General features: G+C 37.5%; 1 protein-coding gene across 5 annotated transcripts in view; it reads right to left on the bottom strand.

Annotated features, from left to right (window-relative positions):
• Nucleotides 1–12,600, bottom strand: part of GOLGA4 (golgin A4) — a 48,458-nt gene that overhangs the window by 19,623 nt on the left and 16,235 nt on the right. For all 5 annotated transcript variants that reach the window (XM_054059632.1, XM_054059635.1, XM_054059634.1 and 2 more), the window contains 7 exons: nt 12,287–12,407; nt 10,924–11,111; nt 9,846–9,929; nt 8,876–9,023; nt 3,702–3,880; nt 2,633–2,764; nt 793–948 (listed from right to left, as the gene is read on the bottom strand). In XM_054059632.1, the coding sequence (XP_053915607.1) occupies nt 793–948; nt 2,633–2,764; nt 3,702–3,880; nt 8,876–9,023; nt 9,846–9,929; nt 10,924–11,111; nt 12,287–12,407 (1,008 nt within the window). The remainder of the gene's footprint in view (nt 1–792; nt 949–2,632; nt 2,765–3,701; nt 3,881–8,875; nt 9,024–9,845; nt 9,930–10,923; nt 11,112–12,286; nt 12,408–12,600) is intronic.

The following is a 12,600-nucleotide window of genomic DNA, read 5'->3' as shown; positions in this document are numbered from 1 at the left end:
TTATGTATAAGCCTTTGGTTCATCTAGTTTGTTCTCAACTTGGCTTCCATTATGATTAGTTAGTTATTTAATTTAAAGGTTTTCTCTTTCACTGCAGTGAAAAGAGATACAATAAACAGGGGAAAAAATAACTAATTCAAATACAGTAATTCACATAACATTTATGAGATAAATGTTCACTTTTTCTTATTAAACTAAAGTAGCAAAGCGTAGGATGAGAGGTATCAGGAATCTACACTACTATGATGGAGATTAAATATAGCTATGGATCTAGCCTAATCCTACCTCTCATGGAATTGCTGCTGAAAGGTTAAAACACTTGCAGAGGTACAACTTCCAAATCGAGATTTGGGAGTGGTGGAATATTGTAAAAACTTACACTAACAGCTAATACAATCTTACCCAGTACATAAAGCAAAAGACACTTCAAAGCTTTAAGCCATTTTTTACTTACTCGAGTATCCTTCTAAGTATACGTATAGTAGGCTCACCAAGAAATTAAACAGTTGAAAGCTTAACTTTGCTGTATAAGGTACATGAAAATTATGTAGATGGATACAAATTCATATCCCACATCATGGTAAAGTGAAAGTATTTCTATATTTTGCCATTTAATTTTAGGGGCTGCAACGCACCAGGGCAATACATTAAACTTCTGTTACTACAGGAAGCATTGTAAGGTTCAAACAAACCCAATCACAATAAATCCACAGTATTTGTAAACCTGTCACAGTTCAACGTACACTGAAAGGAATTCTTGTGTACGTTCACCCTTTTGGAATCTTTACTCACAGTTCTCAAAGTCTCTACTTTTTGACGCATCTTCTGAACTTTCTTGTCACACTCTGACTGTATCGCTTTCTTCTGCAGCACTAATTCTTCCAAGGCTAGCGATTCTTGCTCCTTTTGTTCCTGGAGGGCTTTTAAACACTCACTCTGCTTTTTTTCCTGTATAAAAAATCATAATTAAAACAACAACAAAACTATACATATTAAAACAAAAAATCACAGAATCATAGAATCACTAGGTTGGAAAAGAACTCTTGGATCATTGAGTCCAAACATTCCTATCTGCTAATAAATCATGCCCCTGGGCATTTCATCCACCTGCCTTTTAAGTACTTACAGGGATGGTGACTCAACCACCTCCAAGGGCAGCCTGTTCCAGTGCCCAATGACCCTTTCTGTGAAAAATTTTTTTCTGATATCCAGTCTGAACCTCCCCCGGCACAGTTTGAGGCCATTCCCCCTTGTCTTGTACCCTGACACTTAAGAGAATAGGCCAGCTCCCTCCTCTCTACAGCCTCCTTTCAGGTACTTGTAGAGAGCAAGAAGGTCTCCCCTCAGCCTCCTCTTTTCAAGGCTAAACAATCCCAGTTCCCTCAGCCGCTCCTCATAAGACTTGTCCTCTGGCCCCTTCACCAGCTTTGTTGCTCTTCTCTGAACACGCTCCAGAGCCTCAACATCCTTCTTGTAGCAAGGGGCCCAGAACTGAACACAGTATTCGAGGTGCGGTCTCACCAGTGCCGAGTACACGGCCAGAATAACCTCCCTGGACCTGCTGGCCATGCTCTTTCTGATACAAGCCAAGATGCCATTGGCCTTCTTGGCCACCTGGACACACTGCTGGCTCATGTTCAGTCGGCTCTCAATGAACAGCCCCACGTCTTTCTCCTCCGTGCAGCTTTCTAGCCGCTCTCCCCCTGGTCTGTAGCACTGCACAGGGTTGTTGTGCCCCAAGTGCAGGATCCGGCATTTGGCCTTGTTAAACCTCAAAAAAATATATATGTACATATTATATATAAAATCTAATATATACATATTTAGTAGATACATATTAAAACAAAACTATAAAGTAATGACTCCTTCAAAAACAGCATAACTGCTTTATAAATACCCTATTAAGTCATATACTATCCACTTGTATATTTTACACACACAGTTTGCATTTCATCTGCGAAAAAACTGTTATACATCCCTTCCATTTTCTCTTCTTAGGAACCATTTGTGTTCTATTTCTTTTGGTATGACCAACATAATACAATATGGCCTTTCATTTTGATTTGTTTGCTGTGATTAATTCAGAGTAACACTTCAGAGAAATAAAGGTTTGTCCTCACTTGTCCCTCAATCCTAATCACTAACCATTATGAAGGAGCACAAAAGAGAATCTACAATTTATTTGGTACAATTCCATGAAAAAGAGCAAAAATCCCAATGATTCTTGGAATCAGGACCTGGAAAAAAACTTTTCCGAGGTCAAACACTACAAGAGTTAATCCTGCTCAAATAATACAACATAAGCAGATATAATGATAGAAACACTTCTCAAGTAATAGCCTGATTCTTTATACCTTTGCTGCGGCTGATATCCAATGATCCAGACAAAGAAATTTTAAAAAAGAAAACACATCTAGCAAAAAGAGCTTAAAACCCAGGAATTCTTTCCCACAAGACACATCTACTAGTGAGCAGCTTTCCCTTTATGTTGCTTGAATCTGAGCACTTTGACTGAGAACACTCCTATCTTTGAATGCAGAAGGACTCTCTCTGTGCAACAGGTCAAATTAAGACTTCTGGTAACACCTCACACTTGCAGAAGTGTCTTTCTACACTTTTCAGGGATACTTACAAGAGCTGCCTTCATCTTCTCCTGGAACTTCTTTTCTTGGGCCTGTAATCTCTCATTTAGCTCCTGATCTTTGGTAGCCATTTCTTTTTGATGGAATTTTTCTAGTGTAGCAACACGCTCTTCTGAAGACTTCTATGAAACAAAGTCGGAAAAAAATAATTTCAAAATATTAAATAATAAAACACTTTATATTATTTCTTATTAAGAAATGCAGTGCAAAAGAGACAAAAACCGAAGCTTCTCTGCCTCCTTTGAGTAAGTAACAATCATTTGGATGAAGTGCTTAATATCAAGCACTGACAGTTATTATTTTCAAGCCTGAAGTTATCCATCTTCTTTCTCAAGTCTTTCACAGTTCTACTAAAAGAAATGCCACATTTTCTAAAGACTCTTCTACCAAGGCAAACTTAGTGTTTCAAATGGGATAATAAACTGGAAAAGGAATTTCTGCCTGTAGCTTTCTCTGTATTACTGTTACTTCATAAGCCTAAAGGTCAAGCAGTGATACTCTTAAGTAGACTCTATCTACAACTTACATATGTGCTTTATTTAAGAATAATGAAATACAAGTAATTCATCCCCCTACAGCATCAGCGTATTCTCTTAGATGAAGCATATTTTAGCAATTCTTAACTTAAGCTCTTAAATTCTTAAATATTTTCACATATTGGGCTAGGATAAAGATTAAAAGTACTTAGTTTTAAAACCCAAAAGCCTGGTGGAGACCTGTGAGCTTACTGTCATTAATTTTTTTTCCTTGACTCTATTTAAAGTTGGAAGTGTATTACTATTATATCATTTTATTAAATACTGCAAAACAGAGTGATACTGTTCATTCTTATATGCCTCTAACATACTGATTTTGAACTGTCAGAGGGGAAAAAAAAAATCTATATCGCGAGATTTCTATATAGTCTTAATATCCCAGAAATTATTTTTTTATAGAATTAAACAGCAGAAAAAAACCAAAACAAAGTTTGATATACTAATGTATTTTACAACTATAACTTAATTGTAATTAAATTATTAGATTAAAAGCTAATGATACAGGATGAGTTTCAGCTTGTACCTTCATAATCTCAACCACCTCTTGTTTTGCTCTGGTTAACTCTCGTTGAAGATTTACCCTGTCCTCCTCACTTGCTTTTTCTACTGCTTTTATTTTTTCATCCATTTCTGCCTGCATTTTTTTCCGTGCTTCCTCTGCCTTTTGGGCATTACTCAGAGCCCTCTCAAGCTCTTCAAAACCTGCAAAGAAAAAAGGTATATGATAGTTAAGAAATATCTATGTCCCCTGATAGGAGAACAAGGTTCTCAGTAACTGTAAATTATACAAGTAATGGAAGAATGAACTTCGGAATCCATCAAGAATTCACATGGGTTTATTACCCATGAGTACACAGACAAGTATCTGTGAATGTCTTTCAATACATTCCATACCTTCCATTTCTTGTCCTAAAATCGCTGTAAAAGACAAAAACATATAAATAAACTACGGCTCCTCTTCTGGCTCTACGTGCTGAATAACTTTGAGAAGCAGGAAAACAACTGCATGATGAAAAGGGAATTCACAAGTTGTTCTTCCACTCAAACAAGCAGAAGGAAGCATAAACCAGGAATGACTGCTATGCAAGTCAGTTTTAACTGAATCATGGAAGAATTCTTCCTGAATAGAATACTGAAGTGTAATATCAAGCACTTTATTTACGTAACAGTAGTTCGTTTTGAACTACACAATCTAGGTAATCTCTTTAAACTGCGGGTTTGGTGGCTAATGAAATTAGCAAGGTGGCTCTTGCTAATTTTATTATTTTACCATTTACTTTTATCTACTTTTACTGTAAAACACTATCAATTCAGAGACACAGGAAGAATGGTTGTGTTATAAAGACTGTTCCGTGCTCCTAAACTTTGCGCATAAAAGGTAAGAAAAAATATTTAGATTTGCTCCCAGAAAACTTAAATATCTATAAAATGTTTTAAAAGACCACTCAAGCTGCAATGATGAAATTTATTCACATTTGTACAGATCTGCTGAAACACATTTTAATTTAAAAGTTGGAAGCAATAATTCCACAGTCTTCCCATGACAAGCAGAAGTATTCTAACATATTCCATTTACTTCACAGGTGATCATTTAGATACAAAAAGAAAGCAAATGAATTCCTGTGTTCTGAGCTGTTGTTGTTATTATTGAAGTACCAGTCTCTGAGTTCCTCACTGAAACTAATGGCAGAATCTATACAGATTTACACAAGAGTAGAATTTCTTTCAGTATAAGGAAAATCTCTATTCCTGAGTAGATCATCAAGGTGGAAAACTCCTGCTGCATAGTAAAGGAAAATTCAGTCTCGGAACAGCCCATTTGAAGAAATGGTTAATTTTTTGCATAAAAGACAATGGGCCAAACATCTCGATAAACTTCAAAATCATAGTGCCAATTTCAAGACTGCAATTTATCAGATTACAAAAAAGTTAGAACTATATTATTCTATTATACCCTGGTCTACTTGGATTCTATTCTGGAAGCACACAGAACAAAATAATTTTTAAAGTGTTATTTAGTATGCTAAGCATTCTTCCACTTAGTTTTATTCCAAAAAGAAAATCATGATCTACACAGATATTAAAAAACCACAACTCTACAAACCTTACAAAGTATACATTGAAAATAAAGCCTGCAAGTAAAATATTAAGTTATTTCACTTTCCATACACATTTTTTGATTCTTGTTCTGAGCAACATACACTTTGTTTTCATTTGAGAAACCAGCTACTTCTGAGAAAGAAAAGAGAATGCATTTGCCACAAGCCCACAAATCCACAAAAAAGATCCAGGTTCACACTAGGATTGACTATCGATATGTAGCAGCTAAGCAGCATGCAGTATGACAGCTGCATCACTGGAATCGCAAGTAGGATGCTAAGACAAAAGCTGATGGAAAATATCAAGGGGGTATGAAAGCACAAAGAAGCAACACTTCACAAAAACACTCTCAGCTCTCTAAAAGTTAAATTATATGCATCTCAGGCACTTCTAGCAATTAAGCAAAACAGAACATTTCTATTCAAAGTAGTTAATTCTAGTATAGCACAACTTGAAACCAGCAGAGGGTCAAATTATCATCAAGCAGACAGAACATGGCCTAAACTATTATTTTTAATCTATGGGAGATTTTAATTCCACTATGGACAAAAGCATAGAATAAAAGTCCACGTGTTTATCTAAATACATCAATTCTGAATGCAAAGAATAAAGGCACTGCCTGTGTTCTTCGCCAACTGGGAGACCTGCTGTTGAGGGAAGAATTTTCACCAAGGTACTGGTTAAGTGAAATCTCACAAAGGCACACTGGAAAAACAGAAACAGTAACAGACACATCAACTGAGTCTCAGTAAGTCTTGCAATGTCCCAGTGACCAACCCAGACAAAAGCGAAATCTTCCTGGGCAGTATGGAAATTACACAAAAAGAGCCGAGGCAGAGCTTAAAAAGCTCAAGGCTGCAAGACTTATAAAACCTGTGTTAGAGAATCGACTGCTTTACATCCGCTGCTGCAAAGGGCGAATCCCGGTTCCCTTTGCCTTGCCTCTCCTACCCAGTTAACACCAGTCCGTACTGCTCCCTTCAACTTCAGTGCCATCTACTGCTGAAAACGGTGAGGCGAGCACTAAACAGAAGGCAAAAGAGGGATTTACGCATCTTCTTACTGAAGGCTGAGAGGAGGCACCTTGTAAAGTTTGAGAAACAAACGCTGTATTAATTGCCTGCAGTTGGTTTGTGCATCTAGGCAGGATTTTAAATGCAGTCCAAGCGTTTTGTTCCACTGTAGGAAGGTGCAAAGCACTCGTTAATTAAGCTTGCAGAAGGAATGTTACTTACAAAGAATGGCAAAGTAAAGCAAGATGAATTTGCTTTCCAAAGACTTTTTTTGTTTACTGTACAGAACAGAAATCAATCAATAATCTGCATCTTGAAAAGTCAGAAAGGATTTATGCCAAGTATTCTCAGGAGAAACAAACTTCATCTTATCAGTACGTTTACAAACATTATAAATAGCTTTGTTGAAGAAAAATATAAATAATTACACACAAAGCATTGGGGGGGGAGGGGAAATAATGAGTTGCAGCTATTTCAAGTAAAAGTGCCTGAGAAGCACAGAATTTACTTTTTAGAGCCCAGTTCAAGCACCGAATGTGTGATGTAAGAAAAAAGAGCCCTTACCCCAGTCCTGTTCATACAAGGCTTGGGAAAGGCACCATGATTCACTTATTGGCATGTGTGGATGCACAAAAACAAAATGCCCTGTGAGATTTCAACATAATGTACCTCTAACCGCAAAAAAAATGAACTTCAACTGGGGAGACTAAGTTACAGTTTACACAACACACAAAATAAGCACACATATCTTTTCACTATTTCAGTACACAAAAAATGCATTAACATTACATCAAATACTGGAGCATTTCACTAACATCATCGAATTGCAAAGAAAAAAGCCAGACATGTAACTCTAGGCAAGTTAACAGCATCAACTGCAAAAATACACCACTTTTTAGCCTACACAATGGAAGTAAATTCCAAGTATATGTGTATTACACTTATCCTTATTTTGCCATAGAATCATAGAACAGAAACACAGAATGGTTTGGTTGGAAGGGACCTTAAATATCATACAGTTCCAACCCTCCTGCCATGGACAGGGACATCCCACACCAGACCACGCTGGTCACAGGTAAAGTAGTTCACAAAGTCGATTCTTCACTAAATCACAGAAATAGAAATTTCTCAATGCCTGAACACTTGAGCTCAACTGTATTGAGCTACACTTCCACTGCACATTACAACATTTTTGGAATGCCAAGGAAGTAATAGGAAAACCTAATACAGGTCACCTTACAATTCTGCTTGTCTTTTAGAATATTATTAACCAATTTTCCAAAGGTTCCAACATTTAAATATGCATACTTAACAGAGTACAAGAATAAATGTACTCAGAGGTAAAGTGGATGCTTATGCACAACAGAAGTTAGCAAAAGTACTTTAAAATTTTATTTAAAAGAGAGCACACTTATCACACAAGGCTCCCCCTAGAAAAGTGCAGTGTCCTCAGCACATTATTCATACATGAAATTATTTCTCACTACAACAGTGAAGTTTTCCAGGTGTTCAGAGCATCATTTCTAGCCCATTTTCAGTTTGTGGCTACACAAACCTGAGGAAATTACCGTATTAACCAGAGTGCGTAGATATTGGTGCATAATTAAAAGGTTTCTACTGCTCAAAAAAATGCTGCGTTTCAAACTACTATGACAAGTTCAAGCTGATTTCCTGTATTAAAGCAGAATGACCTACCTAAACTGATCTCTAAAATAGAAAGTTCTGTTGTAAATTTATGTACATTTAAGATAAACCTCCATGAACTTTATTGTTTGAGCTTCTATGTTTCTTTTAGAAAAAAATGCATGATGTTTTACACAAACTAACTGCATCCAAGTTTCTGCCAAAAGAGTGAACTCCTTCAGGTGCCTATGAGCACAAACTAAGTTCTTCTAAAACAATTTTGATAGGTACAGTGCACTGTTTAAAAAACAAAGGTGGGCAGGATTGACCTTTTAACTCAATTTCAAGTAGAAGGAGAACTGCAAGTACACATAATTAATGTTACCTAATTTCCATCAAAAGCAAACTACATTACGTAACCCCCATCTTCTGAGCCAGAAGTGAATGGAATCATCACTTCTGTCTCACTATCAGAATCAGAAATGATTCCACCACTGTTATCAAAAGAAAACGCTTATTATGGTTGTAACACATCCTCTTGTATCTACTTCTTCTCAAGCTCTTACACACTCACTGCCAGGTTTTCTACATAAAATACCAGTGGCTTTACACTGACAGTTCATAGAGAGGTAGGTGCAAGTTTCCTTCCTGAAGTTATACCAGCACAAAACTCACTCTTTTCTCCTACAAACAGGAAAGTGCAGCTGCCCTTCAGCAGTTTCCTTCCTAACTCCAGCTGAATCCATAACAGAGATGAAACAGTCAAAAGCATCCCTAAACTCTGCTGACTAGAAGTGAAGTTGGTAATGACAGTAGCAGGGGTGACACAGAGAACATCAGGGGGAAAAAAGCACCTCTTAATACCCATGCCAAACCACAACTGATGAAAGACTGCAAAAAGACCACGCTCAAGCTTTCTCATGTTTAAATGTGAAAGTTAATCATCTTCAGAATTTCTTACCAGCTTTTTCAGATTTTTCTTTCTGTTCTTTTAATTCCTTGACTTCTGTAGTTAGCTGTTTGATCTTAGCACGCAGTTGGGCTACCTCCTCCTCCTTCATTTCCAATGTCTCATGCATCTGTCGCTTTGTCTCTGCAATTACCATGCCCTATGGAAAAGATCCTTGTCAGAAAAAGCTAGAAAATAAATAAAACACATAGCTAAAAAAAATTTAAGCCATAACACAATCCTTGCCAAGAGTAAAACTTTAGTCTCTTACTTCAAGATCAGAGATCACAGTATATTTCTATGTCAGAAAACAAAACGCTAATAAAAAGAAAATAAAAATTTGGATTATTCTGAAGGGTAGCCAATTCCTCCGGCAAGTAGGGACCATCAAAAAACTTCCTCCTCCTGGTACAGATACTTTTCTTTTAAACACACATTCTGTAAACAAAGAAAAACTAAAAGCATTGTAGTTTGAATGCTTCTTCTTAGGAACACGTCACCTTTTACACCACCAGGAGTTGCTCCAAGTACCAAGACTGTGATACAAAAAAAATTTAAGGAACAAAGAACTGAGAAACTCTTCATATTCCTAAGAAAATACAGTGACTCAGTTACTTTTCCTTTGTTGATCATTTTTAAATCAATTTACATTTTACCTCCTCCTTATTAGTGTTTGGGGTGGGAGTTTTTTGGTTGTTTTGTTGTGGTGTTGGTTTATTTACAAGCTGGCATTGAGGAGGGTATTCAGCACAACTGATCCATCCTGAATGACATCATCTTGCAGTATTAAGTATAATGTCACAGGCAAACACCCTAAGATATCTATACTATAAAATTCTCAGCTAGCTTATTTGCTCTTTAAAACATAAACCAAATCACATCACACAACTAAGAACAGCTTCTAAAACCAAGAAGCCAGATATTTTGAGTTTTAAACAATATTCTTCAAAAACTACACAATTCATAGAATATTTTTCTTTACCTTGTCCTGTACTAGCTGCTCAATTGAATTCTTTGCATCACGCAGCTGTGTAATCAGTTTACTCTTCTCAGCCATATGAAGGTCCTAAAACAAGACCCCAAGACAAGTTTAAAACCCTGCCATCTGTAAGAAAAGACCTTCTGACAAACAGCTTAGGTTTGGCTCTTACTCTGCAATATTCCTTGGGGAAGTGCACAGAATAGAACCTACGGAAGTTAGAGCAGGCAGCTTTAATTTACTTCTACATCTCCCAGTGCTAGGCTGCCTCGTAGCTTCCATAATCATTCAGACACCTTAAGGCTTTGTTAAGAGCCTCCACAGTTCTCTCACAAATGTCAGAGCTGCTACAGCAAAGTGGGCAAGTAACGTGCCTAAGTCACCAGATCTATCATCTGCATCTCTGCTTACAAGAGGATCCCAGCAATGCAACATAATTTCTCATCACCTGCCTTGTTCTGGAAAAGGTGCTACTCGAGTCTTTCAAAGCTCCTTCAGACTCAGCTAGTGCTAGGTGGAAAAAAGAATCTGATCTCCAGAGCTGAAGTTGAGTACAGCTATACTTATGATATTTTCATGTTCCCATTTCCATCAGCCACCTTACTTTTACTCCACGATAGGCATTAACGGCCTTAAAAGGAAAATACTAATTTAGCTTTGGGACTGCACTTATATTACCTTCACTATATTGTGGTCTCCACTCTCATGCCTTTCTGCGTTTTCTGTTCATTTACATAACTGATGCTTCTTCCGCTGTCTTAAAGGTTTAACATTTCTGCACTTTTCTCATTTTACCTCCTGTTTTCTGTGCTATGACAGTCTTTTTCTCACCCCAACTTCCCATAGCTACCTTATTTTGGATACCATTTTGATGGTTATTCACACAGTAAAGTTTCATACCCTTCTTTACGGCTTTTTGAGTAACTGCTCCATGTGTTCATTCCAGCTAGGTTTCACACTTTTAACTCCATAAAAGTACAGGGACAGTTTGTTTAATGGTCTGTCCTATTAATTTTTTGTAATGCTGGAGTTCTTACAGTATTTTAGTAGCTACCCATAAAGTTAAGACGATTTTTCATACTTTGATTTTCTCCAGCTCCTGAAGCCTCTCTTCAAGCTGTTCCTGAAGCGCCTCCTTCTCACTTGTTAACTGGGCACAGTGCTCCTTACATGACCGCATCACCTCCTTGTAATAATGCAGCGAGCTTCTTTGGTGGTTCACCCTCTGATTAAGAGCATCCAGTGTCGTAACAGAATCTTCATTAACCTCTAAAACACAACACACCAACATTATCCTATGCAGTTTCTAAAACACTGATCTGCATCCATCATTCACACTTCACAACCTTCTTGAGAGACCTGTGAGTTGTGAGATGTCTGCAAAACTTCCAGGTGACTACTGCACGTGCCAGAAACCAACTACACATACCCAGAATTGTAAACTCGTAAAATTGTAAACTGATTTATAAACCTGCCTGCTGCTACTAGCAGAATATTCACAAGCAGGAAAAAAAATGCCAAGCAAAGCAAATCACATCTCTGAAGTGCCAAGCACACAGACTCCTGCTTTCTCAGGGCTGGGTATGACATGAATTCTAAAGCAGTCAGATGGGCAATACTACATTCAGCAGTATAAAGGCCACACTTCGCATCTTTCACAGCTGTTCTCCTCTCTGTATAAATAGCACACTGGGTAATATTTTAGTGTGCATTCTGCTCTCACGCTCTGGAGGCTTTAAGAGTACTTGGCATGAAAATAGGATCAGACAAATCCAGGGGGCCAGTTCATGACTGTAAGTCTTCCACACTATAGTCCAGAAGCAGACTCCAGCACAGGCAACATTCTTTAGGGACAACATACTTAAGTTACTTCCTAAGTATTGCAAAAGACATGATGCTGGATAAGAAAATCTGTGATCTAGCTCTTTATATCATCCTAACATACAAAAATCATGGCAGATGCTGAAAAAAAAGATCATTTCAAGATCTACGTTCACCTCTGTATAAGCCCTACCTTTTAGGAAGAATACACATGAATGACATTTTCATTATGTACCAGCATTATAGTGTCCCTTGCTCAGTAATCAAATATAAACAATATCTAGAGTCCCGTAACTCAAATAACCTCCTGGTGTGATGAACACTTAGCTTACTTAATAGCATCAATAGAAAAACTGATCTCTGCTTTTATTTTTTCCCCTCCTCCTTTCTCAGGGGAATAAAAAGCAGAAAAAAAAATAGATACACTGGCAACTGGTCTCCTCTCTAAAGACCAGGGACAAGTCCTTGCTTGCGGGGGAAAGAATCTCTTAATCATATTAAGCAGGGATAGCAACAACCCCTACCAGCAAAAGCAATTACAATCCCATCATCGTTACTGACAAAGGCAAGACCATACTGATTCCCCAAAACTCAAGATCTCTTGAAAAAGACGCAATACTCACCGCTGCTTCCTGGTTCCACAGCACGGACTGGACTTGGATTTTGTTCTTCAGAACAGGTACTGAGATCAGACGTTTCAGTGCCTGCCTGACCATCTTGGAAGCTCTGTTTCGGCAAGGACACCTGAACAAAATGTTCTTTTTGTTAAAAAAAATCCCAAGGGTTCTAAAAGGATCGTATTTTCATCTTCAAAACTAGCGAGTTAAATAAAATTCATATCAGCAAGAGAATAAAGGAAAAAAACTTTAGTTTCTAAAAACAGAATCATGTTCTGGGCAAGATGCCCGGCTGCCTGGAGCTAGCCTGCCTTCGAGCA

The sequence above is a fragment of the Cuculus canorus genome, chromosome 2, assembly GCF_017976375.1.
Source record: "Cuculus canorus isolate bCucCan1 chromosome 2, bCucCan1.pri, whole genome shotgun sequence".
NCBI classification, from domain to species: domain Eukaryota; kingdom Metazoa; phylum Chordata; class Aves; order Cuculiformes; family Cuculidae; genus Cuculus; species Cuculus canorus.
This window is presented reverse-complemented; position numbering and strand designations above follow the sequence as displayed.